The following is a 22,232-nucleotide window of genomic DNA, read 5'->3' on the forward strand; positions in this document are numbered from 1 at the left end:
GAAGATGCGATATGCCAGACCCAACAATGCAGAAGAGCTGAGGGCCACTACCAGAGCAACCTGGGCCACAGACTGATCGACTCCATGCCACGGCGCATTGCTGCAGTAATCCAGGCTAAAGGAGCCCCAACTAAGTATTGAGTGCTGTACATGCTCATACTTTTCATGTTCATACTTTTCATTTGGCCAACAATTCTAAAAATCCTTTTTTTTTTTGTATTGATCTTAAGTAATGTTCTACTTTTCTGAGATACTGAATGTGAGGGTTTCATTAGTTGTCAATTATAACCATCAAAACTAAAAGAAATAAACGTGAACTATATCAGTATGTGTGTTATGAATGAATATAATATACAAGTTTCACTTTTTAAATGGAATTATTGAAATAAATCAACTTTTTCATGATATTGTAATTGTATGGTCAGCACCTGTATATTCCTAGAGTCTAGTAGTGACAATGACGTGTGTAAAAACTCCATAAACACTGCTGTGCCTGGTACACTCATACCAGCTCCACACGCCATCATCTCAGTGTTAGCGCGGAAGGGTCCATCATCCAAATTATATCTGGTCAGCAGTGGACTGGTAATCATCCCTTTCCAGTGACAGAGATGGCGAGGGGGCATTCAATTGTGCAGCAATAGATGGGCTACAGTCAGCGAGTGTAAAAGCAGAGTGAATCTATATGATAGGTGTTCTGCATAGTGTTGTTGTTTTTTTATTTCATGTAGTATTCATAGGACTTCACAATCAACTGTGCTTCATTTTTAATATTTCATATAATTAATATACGTAATTCAGAGTGGTGAATACACACTGCCTGTTGTCTGAGCCTTTTATTTGTTTACAACAGGTTTGAGATAAGCTTTTGGCAGAACATGTATTTTTGCAATCCGTGCATGGTGGAGTGATACCTGATAAGGGTTATACAATAAAATAGTCCCTGATGAACCTGATATGTTATTTCACATATTTAACACTGTTATAGCATTCAAAAACAGCATTACATATAAAAAAAATAATATATGATAACTGACATATAGTTTACTGGCCCATAGTGGAAAACTGGGGGTTTTGACCTATTGTACTGTGAAAAGAATTTCATGTGAAAATACACATTATAACATGTAAACCTGTTTTTTTTTTTATATGACCACATATGGGAATGTGACATTTATATAAGATCTTCTTTAAGAAAATAGCTGTATTTGTGTTGTTGACCCCTGATTATAGCGTCCCCTGGTTCCGCTTCCGACCACTGGGCTGTATCACTGTAAGATGAATCGTCTGTAGTTTTCTCCACAGTGCACCACTTCATTCCACACTTCTCTGAATGACTATTTATTTCTCAAAGATTGAATCTTGCAGAAATGTTGAATAGGTGAAATTCCCCTTTAAGTGTCATGCATTAGCAGTCTTCCGCAAAGCGCGGATATTACAGCGGATCTCCTCATTTCCTAAAGGCTGATTACTGGTACACGGGCCGGGGGGCATGGCTCCAGGCAATAGCCTGTCATAGGACACTCTGACAGCACTGCACAAAGTACCCAAAACAAACACTCGGCCCATTGTGAGTGTGTGCAAGTGTGTGTGTGTGTGTGTGTGTGGTAGAGAGAGAGAGAGAGAGTGTGTGTGTGTGTGTGTGTGTGTCAGAATCCATTGGTTAAATCATGTGAATCGGATTTTTCCCCTCAGCACGGCCGACCTTCGCGCCGGGACTTTCACCACAGCGACTGGCTGCGCTTCCCGACGGGTGCCCGTGTTTCCTCGGTGTTGGAGACACGTCAGTCCCGCGGCTGGGAGTGAATGGCGGAGCGGAGTTTCACAGGAGAAAGTTTGACAGAAGCACAACTTCGCTCCTTCCTCTGAGCGAACCTGACCTGCCGGACCGGACGAGCGTTTTCCCGACTTTGCCACGATGAAAAGTCTAAAACAGCGTCTGAAGAAACACGAAATATCAACTAGTGTGAGTAATCCCACAGTTACCACATAACACCGGCTGTGCTTCACCTCTTGGTCCACGGCCATGACGTTCAGACAATAGTTCAGGCTACTTGCTAGCCCAGTGTGGTCGGGGGAGAAGAAATGAGGGTGTGAACAAGCCTAAACTCACTGACCTGGCCTTGTTTAGTGTCTCTGTGCCTGTCTGCGAGTGTGTGTGTGTGTGTGTGTGTGTGTTTAAAGACAGATATCATTGAGTTAAGGAATGAGTGAGAGTAGCCTGTAGCTACAGGGTTATCAGCCTGCAGCTCGCCTGACTGGTGGAAACCACCTGAGGACAAGGTGAAACCACAGCGATTTCCACAAAAGCCAAGCATCACGCAATTTATACAATTTAGCATTAATAAAACATTTTCTAATTTTCTAATTTCTTTGTTTTTTGTGTTTATTTATTGTTATTTATTTATTATTAATTTTTCTCTCTCCATATGACAAACTAGCTTCCAGTGTTTACCACAGTATCAGCAGTATTGACCACAGTGAACTGTGGCCTACTACACTGTAGGGGTGGGCGATATCTGGCATTTTCCCAATACCTATCATTATATTTAATTTTCTTTAGGTATTATATTATATTATTAGATATTATTATTATTATCAATTGATAACAAAACTGTGTGCAGACATTATTGTTTAACGCTTTACACGCCGTGCTGCACTGAACCCAATTAAACAGGACTAAATTTGCTGTCTTCAGTATGTCCAAATGTTTCTGGACACCCTTTCTAATGAACACATCCAGCCACTTTAAGTTGTACCCTTTGCTGACACTAAAAATGCACACACTCAGCTTGTCTAGTCCCTTTAGAGAAGTATTGCCAATACAATAGGACTCTCTGGAGGTATAGAAAGCTTCCCAGCATTGAGCTGTGGAGCAGCGGATCCGTGTTCTCTGGAATGATGGTGGTGCTTCATCCGATACCTTTGGGATGAGGTGAGGTGGAAATCATCCAACATCCTGACCTCACCAGCAATCAAATCCTCATAGCAATGCTCCCAAATCTAGTAGACGGCCTTCCCTGGATTGTAGATACGGTTACTCCAACTTTAAATACTCCTACTTCTGGGATTTTAAATACCCTTGACAATTGATAATGTTAATTATAATATTTTTTCTGCATGTTGAGCACAACTATTGAGAATCTCAGAACCAGATAGATATGAAAGAGCTCGTTACACAGTGGCTTAGCTTCTGGGTACATCATGTCCGTCACTCTCATGGTTATTCCTAGGTGTGATTTGCTGAACTGCCCCTCATGGCGATGGTTTTCTTTCCTCTGCTTTCGACAGGATACTGCTCATTAGGCTAAAGGAATAATGAAGCCACTTGAGTGTACAATGTCAGAACAGCCTCTCTCTATACATACTGTAAGCGGTGGTCAGAATGGAATACAGAGCGCAGCCACAGAACTGGACGTTTGTCTCGTTTCCTTAGACCTTGCAGAGATTGTGAGTTCTCACATCCTGTTGTTGTTTGCTTGACATTGCAGAGCACGGAGTGGAGCAAGTATGATGAGCGTCTGCTGAGAGCAGTGGAGAACGGTGACATAGACAGAGTTACCGCCACGCTCAAGAAAGGAGCCATCCCCACTAGACTGGATGCCGAAGGCTGCTCTGCGTGAGTGCTGCCCTCAAATGACCTCCACAAGCACATACAAGCCTGTTTATTCTTCCTCTGTGCTCGCCGTGAATCAGCCTATCTAATGCGTTCCATCCAGTCTAATGAATTACACATTGCCTGGACATGTTTACCACTTGCTTCATTGTAAAGAGAAAAATGGAGAGACACACAATAATACAGCCTGAAAATTACATTTACAGTTTTGTGTGGAACATGTCAATTTGTGCTGTCGGGCGAGGATAGTTTTGTCACTGTAATTCGCAATTTGGATGCTCAGAATAAACCTCTGTCCTTCCGTCTGAAGCTGCAGTGCTCACTCTCCCTCTCCATTTGTTACACATCTCTCGCCACCAACATTTTCATTTTAATAAAAGTGCAAATACTCTGCTACAGTCTGAGTGGGTATATAGTGATAGGTTTTATTTTTTTCTTTATCCCCTATGATACTGAGGATGATACCTCTGATACCTCTGCGTCTTCCTCGGCCTCATGCCTTTTCTGAATTTGAAGCAGGGAGTCCGCTGTTGATGTAGAGTTTTCAAATGACTTTTTCCTTGCAATCTGGAAATGCGGAGATGACGCTGGCACCATTTCAGACTGAAGCAAAAAGGCCAGTACCCTTCTGTGTAAGCCTATGCAGTGGAACAGCACTGCAGTAGAACTATATCCAGCATCCATATCTAACCATATACATCAATGCATCAAGTAAACACATTCCTTAATAGTAGTTAGGATATATCACATGCTGCGTTAGAATCAATAGAAGCAATAATAATTGTATAATTAAAAGAGCAGAAAATATATATATATATATATTTATTTATTATTATTTTTTTTTTAATAGAAACACAGGTAGTTCATAAATAGACAGTAACCATTCGCTGTCATTTAGCCAGACTGCATTTTACTATGAGCCTGCCTCTACACATACAGGCAACAGAAGCTCGTGCTGATTTTAGAAGCAAAATCACACCACAGGGCTCTTCTCCTCTGACCACAAAACTGCCTATGTTGTTTTTTGATAAATGTTTGCTGTCAAATTGTAATTGAGGTCAACTCACAATAGTCTTCAGCTCTACTATAGTCCAGTTTAATTATGAACAACAAATGCTGGAATGTGGATGAACTGTGAGATATTTGTATTACAAACAAAATAAAATATTATAAAATATAGTTTTATAATAGTGTTATAAACAAGAATATAAACCTTTATAAAGTAGTATGAAAGTATAACAAACAATGTATAATACTTTTATGTTTAGAAGTATTGCAGTTGCAATAAAAATGATCAGGTTTATTACATTTACAAACTTTCAGCTGTTTGCAATAAACCAATCAAACAAGAACTATTTAAAAACCTCAATACAACTAATAGAAAAATGATTCAACATTCACGACAAGCATCTTTAGTACTTAATAGAGCACTGTTTTGCTGTTATGACCTTCTGCAAACGGAAAGCATAGCAGGACACCAGCTTCTGACAGCATTCCTGAGGAATCTTAGCTCATTCCTCATGGGCAGTGGCCTCTAGTTCACTAATATTGCTGGGTTTGCATTCCAAGCCATAGTGGACTTTAAGGTATGCTTGGGATCGCTGTCCTGTTGGAAGGACAATGCTTCAGCTCCCTTACAGAAGGCATGTTTTCTCCTAGGATTTAATGATACTTGATTGAAGTCTTGATTGAAATGCTCAAATTCTATGACAGACTTTCAGCCAGGCAAAGACGTGCTCTCTTGTAGAGAGTAAAATGGATGGGATGCCAACACTCCAGTGTATGAATATGAACACATATGGCACTGGATGTGAATACTGTTCCATACTGTTATCATAGTTATCATAATAGAGGCTAGTCCAGCTGCTAATTATATGGTCTTCACATCAGAATCAGAGAAAATGCAAGGGGAAGGCCTGTGACACTCCCATGTGATACTTCCTAACTTCATTTGGATCACAATAATATCGTTTAATTGTGATTACTCGCCATAACTGGATGATGTTTACATTATTGTCCAAGCTTACCCTTGACTGTTTTATAGTCCCTGGTGTAATGAGGTAATTGAATTAATTAGCCTAGTAGTAGCAGATTAATAGCAGTAAGATCGTGCATATCATAAGCAGATATGCTGTAGTTTAATCTTCAGGGACAAATACATCGTTTCTAAATTTTCATAAAGCTCCTATGAAAAGCATTCATCTATTCACCTACTTTTAAGTTTATGAAGTTACTAAACCTGGCAATAAATAAGTTAAATCAGGTGTGTTTGAGAAGGAAAAGCATGATGCAGAAATCCCGCCCTCCAAAATTGGAATTACTGGAATTCTTTATGGTCATTATGATGGATGTGGTTTAGTGTACTAGTACTGATGAACCACTCTAAACAAAAATGGTTCTATTTCATATTAAAAATGAAATTGTTGTTTGACTCTATAGAACCATTGACAAAAACTTATTCACCAGTGCGAAGAACCATTTGCGCATATGGTTCTTTAAGTTACCTTGGTTCTATACAGAAAAACTGCCTTCACTAAAGAACCCTTGAAGAACATTTTAAGGTAGTCAGAAAAAGTCTGATTTGATCACAATGATAACATTGTCTTTCTGTATTCAGATATAAAGCAATATTGCTAATGATTGTCAACAATAGCATATTATCTTTAACTTGTCTTTTCACCCTTATCTTTATGTTGCAAAAGCAGAGCATCATTCAACATCATTGTATGCTATCTACTGCCACTATTTTACCGCCCATACCATAGCTATAAATAGCTATAACTAGTCATTTAAGTTAGCATAAGCTGCTGACCCACTGACACTGTTTTAAAATACTTAAAAAATAAACATTTAAAATACAATGAAAACGTATACACTTTTATATACTTGCAGTGACACATTGAGAACCCAGATGTCACACTCACAGTATAATTGTGTAATGTGCGAGACAAGTGGAAATTAGTTCTTTGAATGCATGCTGGCTTAGGTGTAGGTGTAGGCTAAATAATGATCCTTCCGGAAATCCGCCCCCTCAATGCCACAGAGAATCTGACTCAGATTCTCATTATAAAGCCTTTCAGCTCCAGAGCCAAGTTCAGTGTGATAGAGAAGGGGAAATGCCGAACCATGTAGTGCTAGTAACCCAGGACTAAGGATGGCCATCACAAAAAGGCCGCAGTAAATGAAATTGCTCATGCAGTACAAACCTTTTTAGCATGCGACAATTCAATACTTGGCTTATTTTTAGACTTTTTCTTTGTTCATCATTGTTTACCTTATGAAAAGGGTTTGAGAATGATATGGTGTGTCGCTGACGTTGTGGCTGAAATGATCTGAAAATGATACGGTAGCTGGGAAGTGTAAGAGCTTTCTGTTTGCTTTCCAGTTAGCAGTACTGATGGTGCACCTTTGTGAGGATATATGATCAGTGTGAGTGTGTTTTCCCAGGTCCCTAGAGATCATTCATCTTTCTTTCTCAGAGATGGTTTCCCACACTTGGATTAAAGGTGTCCTTAAATGGAGAACAGTATTTACCGTGGCATAGTTGAATAAGGAGAGTTCAGCACATGGAAGTGACAGAGCGTGAACCTCAAACACTGTTGTTTCTTTATTGATAAGAAAGTCTTCTTTTTTATGCCCCCCTTATTTACATAACCCCAGCCCACCAGTATAAGGCCTTCGACACCTAAAGCTTGCGGCGCAGGAAAACGCAACAGCCACCCCAGGAGAATGTGGTGTGTTGTTACTTTTTGTCAGTTTTCAGAGACAAGCAGCACGTCTCCACCAAACTCTGGTATTTATAGGAATACAGGTTGCTGTGCGAACCAGGCCTTGTGGATGCTTGTCCTGTTTCAGTGTCCACAGACAGGTCATTTAAACTCGCCGAACGAGGAAGCTAAAGCCAGGGAAACCAGTGGGTATCTGTGCTAGGCTAAAAGCTAACCCTAGCCGATCAGCTTTTACCATCTCTTTTCTCCAATGTCAGCTCCCTTGAAAAACAAACTAGACTAGCTTCTAAATTGCTTAAGAGAAATAGCATTAGACACAACTAAGACATAAGATCTCATTCTCGTCTAGGTTTAATCTCTTTTAAGACTTATTTTGAATGAGCAGGAATTTCTAGACTAAAGCTTTGTAACCTCAATTAAACACATTCAGGCCACTTAACACAAACAACTGTCCAATTAACCTTTTATTTCTTCAATCGAATTCATAATTTTCATAGTAAAAATATAATATGAACCGTTTCTCCAGAATATTCTGTCCTCTATTGGTATCTTCAGATTTATTAATACCTCGTTCACGATTCCGTTGTGTATATATTTTCTCCTTATATCTTTTTGCTGGTCATTCTCTTCCCCCTTTATCTTCAGCTGTTCTGAGCATAATGTCCTTTTTTCCAGTGAACTGGTTCTTCTCATAATGCGTCCAAACTAAAAGAGCTTCAGTTTGGTTATCTGGGCTTCCAGTGAGAGATGATGATTTATTAAGGATCAAGAAAGTGAAAGGTGACTGTATTTATTTGTTATATGTACAGCTAGGGAAATAAAACGGCTCAAATAAAACACAGAACTGAATAGGCTCTGGATCAATAATGGGCCAATAGTCATATTAAAACGTTATTATTTTGGCAAATCTGAACACTGAGAGACTTCCTAAATAATCTGTACTAAGGAGGAGACACGTGAGATTACTGAGGTCTTTTGCTGCATTCCATTTACCTCTGGAGAGCTGGGAAAGATGAGCTGGGAATGGGGCGTTGACTGTGTTCCAGTTAAACATTCCGATAATTGTACACTAATTCAAAACATTTCCAAAAAGCAGTTAGACTAAAGACTATAGAGTTTACCACAACTGGTTTCACAATCCTTTACTGGTGTTTTTTGGGTGAGTCTAACCAAAATATGTCCCACTTTCTAAAATTGTCCCAGGTTAGCATGGTTAGCGATACCAGTTGATAGATCCACAGATAGAACAGTACTGTGTGTATGACTGGCTAATGAGACACAAATAAATAAATAGAAACTCTAATAAACTGTATAACACTACTGCCTTTATTACTGTTGCTGTATGGCGTGGCTATCTTGGATTTTGAACTCTGGGTTGCTGAGACGCTCTTGGCTTTCTGAGTAGCCATTTCAACTTGTTGGCATAAAAAATTCTACCTGGAACTTGGAAAAGGTCTGTTGCTTTCATGCTTGGAACTTGGAAAATCCAACATCTCAGTTGAAATGAAAAGCAGCATTCATCTCAGAAGACACATTTATACTGTAGTCTTTTTTTGTCTATCTAATCTCATTGTTGCATAGGATAAACTACAGTGATATTGATGAGATCTTTTTGATTTTTCAGCTATACAGCTAACCACACATAAAAAGAGGTACTCAAAAGGGAGCAGGTATCAGTGCTGGGCTAAAAGCTAACCCTAGCCAACCAGCTTTTGCCATCTCTTCTCTCCAATGTTGACTTCCTCGAAAAGAAACTGGACTACCTCAGACTAAAGCTAATCACACATAAGAAGGGGTACTCAAAAGCGAGCGGGTACCCATGCTAGGCAAAAAGCTACCCCTAACCGACTGGCTACAATCTCATCAGCTAGCTAACCACACACCTCTCCAATACACATTCATTTTTTATTGCACAGTTTAGAGGGTTGACTTGTTTATACAAAAAATAAGTATTAAAACTTGATGATTTTGACTTGATTTTCTTTGATCTTCTAATTCTCTGTTCTGATTCTTTATTTCTTTTGGACTTTTAATTTCGGCTGTTGATCCACAGACATGACAGTCAAACACATCAGATTCATAATTTACATGTATTTGCACGTATTTCATGTATATCATTAAAATGAGGGATACAAACTCATTAAAATATCATTCCTTCAATGCAGATTTCACCTAGCTGCCAGCAAGGGACTCATAAACAGCCTCAACATTTTCCTTGGCCATGGCGTCAACCTGCACGCTACAGATGCTTCTGGTAAGACTGGTTCTGTGATTTCTAAGCCAATTTTAACACCCTTGGAAACAGAGAACACATTGTCTAGCTCTGCAGTACCTCTGCTCTTCTCAGTCACCATATGTTGACATTGTTCTTTCTCTGTAGGTAAAACAGCGCTGCATCTTTCTGCAGGGGGTGGCCATTCAGCGTGTGTGCAGAGACTGCTGCAGGTATTGCATGCTTTGCTTTCGCTTCCTAACAATCGCAGGAAGAAAAGGCCCGCGAGGCAGACGCCCTAAAACGGCACATTATTGATGTACCACGTGCACTCTGTAAAAACAGCCCCAACCCTTTTTCAAAGCCTGTTGAAGAAGACGTAATGACGCGAGCATTTTGGTTCTCTGTTCTGGTCTTTACATAAAACACTCGGGGTCAGGCAAGGTTAGAGCAGTCTTTTTGTACCATGACAACAATGCCTCGGTATACAGTACACACATTGAAAAATAATGAAGGAACTTCTTAACAGGGTGGACGGGATGGCCTTGGCTAAGGGAACACACATGGCTATTAACCGTGGTAGCGGCCATGCTGGAGCCTGAAAATGGTGTACTTTTGTACATATTTAAAGATAGCATATGATAGATAGATGTCATGCGGTGTCAAAAGCCACATATGAGAATCTATTTAAGATTACCTCACAGGTCAAGCAAAGGTGGGATGTAGGAATGTCCCACCCAATCTGTTCTGGGTATCTTTGTATGTTTGTAAATAATGCAGCCACATAATTTTGGTAATATTCTCAGTTAACATTGATGTTTTTGTGAATTGCTGAGGTGAAAGAACTATTTTATCGTATCTTAAATACTTTATGATTTTATTTTTCTCGGATGCACATGCATTATTCGGCTCCTTTATAGTGAGCATGCTTGTTTAAACCAAAGACATTAATAAATACACAGACATTTTACTTTTTTTATTATATATTACAGTGGGATCTCAATTTGCCTCTGTATCGAATTGGGATACTCCTAGCCCTAAATGGTTTAGGCATGCAGTTTGCATAGTGATAATTGGTTTTACATAAGCTTCCATTACTTGTAACCTACATTAGCTCTGTAGTTCCAATGCATAGTTAAGAATGCAGAAGGAAAACCAGTATAAATGTTCTAGTATTGCTTTAACCAACAAATATTGCAATCTTTGTTGTCTGTTACTCTGCAGTGTAAAAGTCCTGTTGATAGCACTGATTTGCAGGGCAGAACAGCTCTGCACGACGCAGGTAAGGACAACTTTTTTGAGAAGCACCTCTAAACCTTTAAACTGCGTTAGTCCAGCATACCTTTCACAATAAGCTTAGGTCTTAAATCATGTCTATTTTCCCAGGAAGACTTAAAATAGACAGTTATAGTGTATTTATATCTAGTGTGCAATGTTTCCCATCTTCTTGGATATTTCTGGTCTGCTTTCTGTAAAGAACATTCTGATATTTGGAAGCAAGCAACTCCAGCCACTTCACTTCTGTGCTTGCGTGGAATGTTTTCTTCATCTCTCCATCTCAAGACATTGTTCAGCCATTGTAGATGGAGCTAGGAAAGGCATTCTGAATAAGTGTGTTGGGCACAGTTGGCCTTATAAGCAGTGGATGACCCTTTCAAGGGACATGGTGGGGGGTTGGGGTAGGGTAGTAAGTATGGTCAAGTTAGCAGGTTTTCTACTATCAGTAATCAATCAGCATACAGCTCGGTACAAATACATGTTTGGTTCAGATGCTTTTTGTTTGCTTTTTAAGGTTTTTTGCCCAATTTTCCTCCCAAATTTTAGATAGCCAATTACCTAGCCCACTCGTTAGTACTCTCCCTCTGTCACATAGCTCCTGACATTGAGAGGCTGAGGACGGACTACTCTGACATGTGCGCAACCAGCCACCGCCAGAACTGCTGCCAATGCAATATCACAGAGCAACCAGCCTCTGATGCATCAGTTAGCAGATGACTAGTGTTAAAAGACCCCTAAGTCAACAGTTTGACTTATGTGAAAACATAAATCATTATTTACATAAAATATGTGCTTAAGACGCTTAGTGTTACATTAAAGAGAATAGTTTATTACTCATTTGTAATATTTGTCATTTACTTACTTTAAAACGTAAATAATGTGACATGGCAAGTAAAAGGTTCTCTGAGCACCGACAATAACATCCATATTAGTGCCGAAATGCAATATGCTTGCAAAATGTAAAATGTAAGAGCTTTTCACAAATGTAAAAACTGTCCATGGAAAACTATCAAAGTTATGAATGCTGTTCTTTAAAAAGCCTCAAATTCTGTTCTGAAAGCCTTAGGGTTGTGTTCTGCATATGCAGCACTCATGTCTGGAACCTATATGGTTTAACATAAACATGACAAACCCTTAACAGTTCAATACTTTAAAGCTGCTAAAGTTGCCAAAGTTACTCCTTGCCCAGACTGCTTTATTGAAATAAAAAATATTAAATGTATTTTATTTACTTTATTAGACGTATTGTTATTGGTGCCTACAATGCATGATAAAGAATAATACACACCTATATGACTGTCAATAAACCTGTTTTTCAGCATATGCGGGTTACAATACCATAATCAAAATGCTATGTGACAGTGGTGCGTCTGTCAGTGCCATCGACACAGTAAGTACAAAGCTTGTTTTTTAATTAATACTGATGTAAGTGTGTTTATTTGACTGTTTTCAATTAACCTCACTCAGTTCAGCAGTGATTTAGGACCCCTAAGTCAAATTCAAAAGCAATCAGAGTAGAACGCCTTACTCTTACACAAGAAGCATCTCAAAGCTTGGCTTTGTGTACCCCTATTAAAAGACAGTGGTATTTACGTTCCCACCTTAGAAGAAGAATCCCTTCATCATGCGCCTACAGACCAAGTACATCTCTATCTGATTTCTAAAGCCTTTTCTTTGAGCTGTAAAGAACAGCACAAAGAAAATTTATGGGACGAGAAATCCACTGCTATTTCTGGCATTCTGTTTTTTCCGAGGGTGCACTTTGGTTGCTTTTTGCCTTTATTGGTTTTTACCTGGAACTGTCCTCACTTACTGCTTAGTGCTTTGATAACAGTGTTTACGTGGCCTTCTTGCTCGCTAGGAGACAGAGGAGCTTGGTTACAAGTGACTGTACACATGCTTTTCCCAGAGACATCAACTTTACAGGCAATCAACACAGGGGTGTATCCATACTCAAATTCAGAATGACAGTTTATGAAGGTCTAAACAGAGAAACACAAACAAAGAAGTAAAGCAAGCACGGGAAAACCTGGAGAGCATGCCAGCATCCGAAATACTGGTCAAAGGAGCAAGCTAGGCCAGAGGTAGGAAAATGGCTTAGAGCTGTAAGGCCAGAGAAGCTGGATCAGTGCCAGAGACCAGAGGGGCTAAGTTTACACAGCAAAAGTACCAGGATCATGATTGAAAGGAGAAGAGTATGGTCAGCAGTAAGGGAAGCCCATTGAACTGGATTAACAACAAGGTCAGCAACAGGGTCAGCAGTTATAGAGGCCAACAGGTCAGACAGCGTAAGCTTTAGGAGTGTGTTTTCTCTGTTGATCTTTAATCATAGGATAGGAACAAAACACTATAAGAAAAGGCGTTTCTGAACTAGTGGGAGCTTCATCTGGGGCAGCAGATATGAGGGATAGGAGACTCCAGGCATGGAAGCTTTAATTAAGTCACTTCAGTTAAGGGTTTAGGAAAGCTACACTCTTCTTCTCATAATGGAACATCAGAAATTGCCTTCCATTTAGCACTGAGTCAAAACTAAGGTTGTGCTGCCGGCAAGACACACCAGTAGTTCAACATGTGTCATGATATTTAAAAAATATGGTTGTATATTAAAATTAGCTTGTACATTAATAACATCATGTACTGGTGTTGAAATAAGTTGAGTTACAGTTTTTTGGTCTTTTACTCTAAATTGTTTTCTTTTATAAATGCTCCCCACACTAGGAGGGTAAGGACTTTACACATGCCTTTGATACATGCAAAGCAGGCAGCCAACATATTCAGAGGAAAGTGCCAGGCCCCCAGCTCTGCCACATGTGTCCGCCAAAATTGTTTTTAGAGTAATGAGGGGAGAGAGCGCTATCTGTGCTCTCTCAGACTCTGGCCACTGATGGCAAAGTGGCATGGGTCAGAAACCCCAGGTCATAGTGGAAGCACATTGGACCACTGAGCCACTCGGAGCCTCTAGTATGGTGCCTTTAGGTAATATTTATGAGCACACATGGCATTAAACAGGTGGTCGTCAACCCCTGCAGGCACAATAAGACAATGTTCATACTTAACAATATCCTAGCAAACCAAAACTAGCAGTCTAGTATTCCGCAAGGTTGGCGCTTTTACTATTGAGCCTGTTGTGTATTTTAGTTTACGCTAAATGGACAAAAGTATTGGGACACCTGCTCATTCATTGTTTTCTTTTGAAATCAAGGAAATTTAAAAAGAGTTGATCTTGATTTTGTTGGAGTAACTGTCTCTACTGTCCAGAGAATGCTTTCTCCTAGCTTTTGGAGCAGTGCTGTGAGGATTTGATTGTGTTCAGTGATAAAAGTGTTAATGAGGTCAGGATGTTGGATGATCACCACTCCGCCTCGTCCCCAGCTCCCCAGCTCATCCCATCTACATGAACAAACATGTTCATGTTTATCTCAAGCGTCAAGTCAAGAGTATTTTATTGTCATTCCCTCTGAGTACAAATACATAGTGGAGCAAAATTACATTCCCCCAGGACCATAAAGCAACATGTAACAGAAATTATACAGTACAGATACATAAAGTAAGCAGACAGGACAGTGCAACACCGACACATCATCTGCATCAGTGATCATCCTATTCTATTGGCAGTATGTCTCACAGGCACTAGACAGACTGTGAGTGTGTGCATTTGCACATCTGTATCAGCAATGGGTGCATCTTAAAGCAGCCAAATGTGTATATCACAAGGGGTGTTCACAAACTTTTGGAGTGTTTTTGTTGTTGTTATTCATTTTACAAAGCAGATAATACTGGTGATAAACAACTCAGATCTTTAGAGGCTACTAGAGCATGACAGCCTGAGAAGAACTAAAATGCCCTGCTCTCAGAAGGCTTCTTGCTGACTTTCCTCTCTGCTGGGTGGTCTCTAACCTCCTTAAGATCTGATTTGATTGCAGTTCTTAGAAAGCAATTCAGTGCTCCACAATTGGACTCAATTTATATTTGAAAACATTAATTAATTGATTGATTGATTGATTTAACAATTTATTTTAATAAGCATTCCATCATTCCAAAATCTGTGCAGTTGAATCACCAACTGCAAATCAGTGTGACATATTTTTATACCCGTAATCAATAGTCTTGGTTTTACTGCTGCCCTCCATGACCACTGCAGTAGATTACTCACTCATGTGCTCTCCTGCTGAGCTGAGCTTTATTAAACTCTACTTAAGCTCCCTTCAATAGAGACACTCTTTCCAGGCTTTTTATATATGAGAATCAGCAATGCCCATTGTCCTCGGCAGAACGAGACATGAACGAGGGCAAAGGCAGGCTTTGTGATTGGAGTGAAAGAAACGGAAGAACATGGTTCACTCTTGAAGAAAAGGGTTCTTTACGATGATAGATTTGACACAAATGAAGGCAATATTTCTGTCGTTCTTAGGATGGCCGGTCTCCGTTGTTGCTCGCAGCACAGATGTCTCATCCTCGAGCATGCCAGCAGCTGCTACTCTGTGGGGCATCCATCAGTCTCCGAGATAAACAAAACAAGTATGTTGTAAGCTACTTTCTGTTGTTGTTTTGCACTGTCAAATAATTCAGATGGGCTTTGGGCCAACTCTAGGGCTAAGGCAGAAATTCGTTTTGTTGGGTGGGACTGAGAAATCGTGGGAAGGCCACGAGTTGGTTTTGTTTGCACAATACATTTTCCAGGCACCCTGACCTAATGAATGACTGTAAAAACAAGGAAAGGATGTCCTGGAGTCAAAGTTTAAAATGTTAAAAATGTACTTGACACCAGAAACCGGAAGTGGACAAATTAAAATCCCAAAATACTATTAAAAAAAGACCAAAGAAATCCAAAAAAGAAGGAATGAGTAGACGGAGAAAAAGCCTTCTGGCCTGGACACTAACAGGCATGCGTAGGTCATCCTGAAGAGAGCTTACATCACTCAAATAGCTTGTTATCCTGTAGTTCATACACCTGTGGCCCGTACACACTCTTCACTCTCAACAAGAGTCCTCCCAATCCAGCAAAAGAGTCTGATAACAGCTTTTAGCAGAACATTTCAGACCCCAGAAAAACATAAACACCATACTACAAAACAATCTCCAAAGCCTGAAAAAATTGTCATCAATACACAGCCAACACAACAGAGAGCTCTAACGTGCCAACTCCGGCAAAGAAAACCTGCACTTCTTAGATCTTCCTAAGAAATGCAGGATTAACATGAACTCATCCATCACTGTAACACTTTTCACTATAAGCATGTGTTCCTTCGCAACAGGTGAACTAGGTTACTTTTACAGTGCCCCCAGATGAATCGTTTGGCTTGCTTGAACTTTCCAGTTTGAGCATGTGCTGACATAAAACTGAAGGCTTCAGGCAATGGTGGTAGCAATGGTTGCTAATCAGTGATTAAAGAGTTGAGTAAAAGACAGAGCTTTGGATACAAATCAAATTTCATTTATTAAAAAAATATATTTTATGATGAAATGGACCTATGTTGCTCTATGTAAGTCTTTTCACAATACCTTTCACATTGATTTCCTTAGTAAAGTTGCCATTTTGGAGATGTGGAGGTTTTTGCGTGACTGCATTTTCCTAGTTCTTCGGGTAGGTTTGTTACCAACCAGGGTAAGCCTGTTAATGTCTACATGCCCGACCCAGCTGTGGCCTGTAGAGAGAGGAGTGCTAAACAGAAAGTATTATAAATGGACATGTAGTGCTGCTATAGTGAGTGCCAAAAACTACTGCTGTTGCTGTGATTGCTGGCTATTGTTGCTATTGGCTATTGTTGCTGTTTTTTCAGACAGTTTTGACAGTTTTGAAAATGCCAGTTGTCCTTTACATTGTTTGAGATTTTTATGATGAATGGATCAAAATAAATGATTCAAAATCTTTCTTTATCAAAATGTCTGCACCTAAAATTACTACAGTTTTTCTTCAGCTAAAAAGTTGCCATTTTAGAAAAAAACAAAAAAAGTTTTGTTCTGACAACAATGTTATATAGAAATATATCTTAATTGGGAGCCACTGCTAATTATGTATGTCCTCCATCAAAGAAAAATCAGTGCTAATGACTGTAACAAACAAGAGTCACAGAGAAGCAATTTGCTCAGGGGTAGCGCTCCATTTTTTCAGCAGGCAAGCAGTAACGAACAGTCAAGGGCAACTGCTGCTTGAGACTTTGTGCATCCGTGCATTCAGAACGAAGCACAGCTGCTGAAATATTCACTTAGTGCTGTTGACAGAGCACAGCTGCCAAGAAAATGAAAGCAGCTGAGGAAATATTTAAACCGCATCGCAGCTTTTTATTCGGGGGTGTCTGCTTATATGAAATCATTACTCACAGGATTCATAGGAAATAAGGGTAAGGTCAAGGCACTGTTTTCTGCTGTGCTCCCAAATGAAAGAACATCAAGCTCTTGGAGAAAATGGAAGACTTGAGTACCTTTCTAGCCATGAAAATGGCCTAGGGTCAGGATCTCTGAATCGAATCTTATGTGAAGGTCTTCCCTGAGGACAGTGTTTCTATCTGTAATGTACTGTTCTCTCTGTGTTCTTATGGATGCGCTCTATAGGACTGCACTGATCTTGGCTTGTGAGTACCCTTGTCGTGAAGTGGTGGAGGTCTTACTGAAGAATAAGGCAGATATTACCGCTGTGGACCTCTACAGCCATGACCCTCTCCACTATGCCAGACTAAGTAACGACCAGGTCCTGATTACGATGGTCAAACAAGCCTTAGAGGCAGTCAGCAAAGGTGAGTTATCTCCTCCTCACTAAAACCAAGAGCAGTTTTGATTATTGGAAAGAGAGGTTGTGTCCGAGAGAGGTTGAGGTGGGGATTTTTATTCTAACAATGACTGTACTGCTTCCTCTAGGACTTGGTTGGATAGGTTATGCATCAGTTATACTACATGCTCTGTAAGTGTTGAAGGATCAGATCAGAGCAGAGGTGGTTTATAGGTGACTTTGACCAGGGTCGGGTGAAGCATATGGATGCATTGTACAGATGTCTCTAAAAGCAAAGCAGAGGCATTGAAGCAGGGGCACAAATGTCTGAAGGCTTCAGAAGTGAGAGAAGACATTTAAAGAATCTCAGAAGCGGCCTTTTAAGATTTTTTTTCTTATTGAGTGAAAGTGTACCAGCACCTCGTGCTGTGAAGAAATCGATTTGTAGAGATGAAGAGTATTCAGTCTTCAATACAGCTGAGCAGTCGTGGTATTTATCCTCTATTAGAGTGGTGCTGCCTGTTTTTCCCAGCACTGCAAAAATATATCTTGGCAAAAGAACATCTTATATGTGACCAGTTTTTTAAAAATATTTCTCAATGTTACATCTTCATAAAAATATTGTCTAACAAAATAATGTCTACAGATACACTCTTAAACATAAAGGTGCTACAAAGGGATTTTTAAGCAATGCCTTAGAAGATGTGTTTGAAGAACCTCATAATGGTTTAAAGAGGTGGATTTAAATCAACACTATGTAGGACTGCATATCCCAAGTCATATTTGTGTCAAAACCGGTAATATTACTCTATCGTGTCTGTCCACATCTTCTTTCACTTTCAGTGACGGTTCTGTATCTCAGAACCAAGAAATGCCAATTTTCCATAGCGTTGCTTTAAAGCTTGTTAACTTTCACATCTCTTTTACAAAAAAGTCTTTTTTTCTTAAACCAAAAATGGCTCTTCCATGGCAGCACTCCAAGAACCCCTTCTAGAATTGGGATTTCACTCACCAAGATATTCCTTTTTGTGTTTTTCAAGTGTGTGCATGACATGTTACATTCTGTCAGAAGCTGTTGGCTGAAGCACATGCCAGAGAATGACATCATTAAACCGTGAGATGAATTTGTGTTCATATAACTGGCTTTTGTAGTACAGACGTTTTTTGGAGGTTGTGTGAAGAACTAGTGTTTGTAAAATAGATGTGCATGTGAAGAGCCAGATAAAGGTTTAAAAAGGTGAATATAACGGTTTTTTTACCAAGTTAAAGCAACACTATATAGCATTTGCCCTTAAATTTGCCCTTAAAATAACATTGGTCAGTGGAGCATCACAGCAACGCTCGCAAGAACTGCATAACACTACATATCCTGAGTCATATTTGTGTAAAGTCTGGTTATATCACTCTACTGTGACAGTCCACATGCTTCTTTCGCTTTCAGAGTGGATTTCTTTTCCTGACTGTAGGGGGAGCCCAGGCAAAAAGGCCAATTTTCCATAGTGTTGCTTTAAAGGTTGTTCACTCACATCTCTTTTTTAGTAAAAGTCTTAAATGGTTATTCTCTGGCAGCACTCCAAGAACCCCTAGTAGAGCGTAAATACAGAAAAAAATAATTTACTTACAATAATCTCCAAACAAGGAATATTATTCAATTCAATTCAGTTTTATTTATATACCACTTTTTACAACAAATGATGTCACATTTGGGTCTGAGCCTCTTTTGAGCAAGCCAGTGGCAAGGAAAAACTCCCTCAGGTTGAGAGGAAGAAACCTTGAGAGCAACCAAGACTCAAAAGGGGAACCCATCCTCCTCAGGTTGACACCAGATAATAATAAAAAGTAAAACAGGAATAAATAAATAAATAAATATATAAAAATAAAGTCCATGCAGATAAACAGTCAGAAGCATAGTCAAGCACTGAGTAGGACAGCGGGCAGGAGGGTAGTGGAGAGCCAGGTCAGGCATTAGATATAAGATATGCTGAACTAGAATGAGGATGCTTTTATCACCAAAATATTCCTTTTTGTATTTTTTCAGTGTGTGTGTGACGTTACATTCTGTCAGAAGCATCAAGCTGCAGCAACAGATAGTATGAATTGTGCATGACCCTAACTCTTGAATTGATCATCACATACTCTGTGTGCAGAGGACTGAGGTTTATTAAGTGTTGCCCACCAGGCAAATACAGGATTATATAAACACATCAAAATGCAATAGACTTGGAGCTGGTTGGTAAATACATTACTGTGTCTTTCTACCTGCAGCTCAAGAGGCTGCCAAGACTGCACAGAAACTTCAGCAGCAGGTAAGGATGGATGAGTGTCAGATGTTAAAGACTCAAACTGGGCTCAGTGAAGTGTGGCTCATGAGTGCAGATTTAACGATGTTACAAAGACATACTGGGCCCTGGAAACTCAGCCTCCCATGGAGCTTCGGCCTCCAGCAGCGCACAGTTCTGTGCTCGCCAACTGAATCTAAACAACAGTCTGCTTCCCGTGGCATTCGCATGTGTCCATTAATCGTACTGCCACCTAGAGATCTCTCTGCTAATAACCATGCAATTTAATAAGCACTCTAGTGTTATACTCCAGTGCTAAGCTGCTTGAGCATGAGCAGTGCTCTGTCTCTGCCATGTTAAAATCAATAATGGAACTGAATGTGTGCTGTGTTTTTGTCCGCAGAGGTCAATGAACGCTGAAGCGCAAGCTCATATGAGGAAGCTGTCTGCACACGTGAGCAGAATGTTGCCCTTCAACATCTTGAACACCAGATATCATGGAATTAGCCCATAATCTCTGTTGCTCATAGCTATTATTGAGTTAACCTTGACAACACTGAACTGGGCAGGGACTAATGAAATCGACCTCTCATGATTTAGATTTCATGAGTGTGGTAAAGCAATTTGACTTCCAAACCATTTATGTGAAGGGGATGAAAGGAAATAAATATCAATTTCCCTATTGAGGTATATCCCTGATGATTATTTTGGCATATTGCTGGAGATACTAATCCAGGCTTTGACCTGTCTGAAGTTTACATACACTCGTCATGAACATGAATGTAATAGCATCATTGGGCTTCCAATTATATCTTTCAACTGTTCCTTTCTAGGGCAGAATTTAAATGTATTGTGGTTTTCAACCCTTCAGACTTCTTTCAGAATTCTGGTTCAATATTTGACCACAATTCTTGGTAGAATTTAATTAAATTGGTTGGGTTTCTGGCATAGGCACAACTTTTAAGCACAGTGTTTTTAAGCATATCCTTAATTGTAGCTTGCTTATTGCATTGCAACTGCATTTGATGTGTGCAGTCACTGCTGGCAATTCCAGGTTGCGTGAGGACGGACTGAACCATTTAATGTAAATAGAAGACAGATAGACAGACAGATAGATAGATAGATTTAAATTTAAATAATGAAATTAGGAAGATAAGTACACCTACACTAAAATGACAAAAAAAAAGTGCATGCACGTGATGTGCAAAAGTAAAGTGACTCAGTAAACTACAGCTCTGGAAAAAATTAAGAGATCACTTCATTTGTTTTCTAAAATTTGCATCTCTATGTAAATGGCAGCCTTTTTAATCCAGACATTTCATCAAACAAAGCTGAGTTACCTGAATTTGCAGACTATGAATGGCATAAAATCAGCCAACAGCAATGTGAAAGACTAGTGGAGAGCCTCTGATTGGCAGTCAAGGTTATTTTACCATAGTGATTCTGAACGCTCTCAAATACAGTGTTGTTTAAATTGGAATAATAACTTCTTTGCGTAATAATTATTAGAATCATGTCTTTGCATTATTTAAACAGTTGTTTTTGGTCTGCAAATGCAGACCAAGTAAATAATAAATGCTCTAAATAGGTATATTTTTTAAATTTAGGGGAAATGTTGTCCATGGTTTATGAAATACAACGCAAATGTTAATTAATTTCCATAAACACACTGCCTATAAATAGTAAAAGCAGAGAAACTGATAATGTAAGATGGTCTCTTAATTTCTTCTGGAGCTGTATATATATCCAGTTGGACGAATAAAGAAATAAATTGGCTTAATATTAATAAATAACAATTCTTATAGTCAATTTATGAACCTGTGCACTTCACCACAATTATTGCACTCAGTCCATTGATAACATACATCCTCACTCGGATGAATTGAAGAGCCTGATAGCTCAAGGGACAAAAGATCTCCTCAGCCTGTCCGTTGAGCAGCTCTATGACATTAACCTGCCACTGAACTTACTCTTCCTGTCCATAATGATGATGCTGTGCAGTGCACATTTTTCCACATCATCCATGAAAGCGGGGAGGCAAATCAGACAGTGCAACGGCTGTGGATGTTTACTTTTGTTTTACCAAACAATAAAGATAAAAATGGATACCATTTTTAATGAAATATTTTATGAATGAAATCATTTAATAGTTTAATATTCAAAATCTAATACATTTCTATGGCCTTTGTCAGTCACAGGCCCTTAGAATCATCCTAACTCTTCCCACTACAGGGCACTCCTGAGTCCACTTTCTTCCTTCTGTCATTCACTGTGTGCAATGAACCAGTTTCAGCAGCAAAATAGCCCCAGAGCATATTGCTACCACCATCATGCTTAACAGTTGGCATGGCGTCCTTTATAAAATATCGACATAATTGCATTATTTAGAGTGATTTAGACTGGTTGGAAGTGA

General features: G+C 39.4%; 1 protein-coding gene across 3 annotated transcripts in view; it reads left to right on the plus strand.

Moving 5' to 3' along the window:
* The first annotated feature begins 1,552 nt into the window (after positions 1-1,552).
* uacaa (uveal autoantigen with coiled-coil domains and ankyrin repeats a) overlaps positions 1,553-22,232 on the plus strand; it is a 31,011-nt gene continuing 10,331 nt past the window's right edge. For 2 of the 3 annotated variants that reach the window (XM_072695234.1, XM_072695237.1), the window contains exons 1-10: positions 1,625-1,966; positions 3,492-3,619; positions 9,510-9,598; positions 9,725-9,789; positions 10,781-10,838; positions 12,154-12,224; positions 15,246-15,352; positions 17,387-17,568; positions 19,806-19,846; positions 20,223-20,273. In XM_072695234.1, coding sequence (XP_072551335.1) covers positions 1,919-1,966; positions 3,492-3,619; positions 9,510-9,598; positions 9,725-9,789; positions 10,781-10,838; positions 12,154-12,224; positions 15,246-15,352; positions 17,387-17,568; positions 19,806-19,846; positions 20,223-20,273 — 840 coding nt within the window. In that variant the 5' untranslated portion in view covers positions 1,625-1,918. Of the gene's footprint in view, positions 1,571-1,624; positions 1,967-3,491; positions 3,620-9,509; positions 9,599-9,724; positions 9,790-10,780; positions 10,839-12,153; positions 12,225-15,245; positions 15,353-17,386; positions 17,569-19,805; positions 19,847-20,222; positions 20,274-22,232 lie in introns of those variants that run through there. The other variant, XM_072695235.1, reaches the window with a different exon arrangement.

The sequence above is a fragment of the Salminus brasiliensis genome, chromosome 13, assembly GCF_030463535.1.
Source record: "Salminus brasiliensis chromosome 13, fSalBra1.hap2, whole genome shotgun sequence".
In the NCBI taxonomy this organism is placed as follows: Eukaryota; Metazoa; Chordata; class Actinopteri; order Characiformes; family Bryconidae; genus Salminus; species Salminus brasiliensis.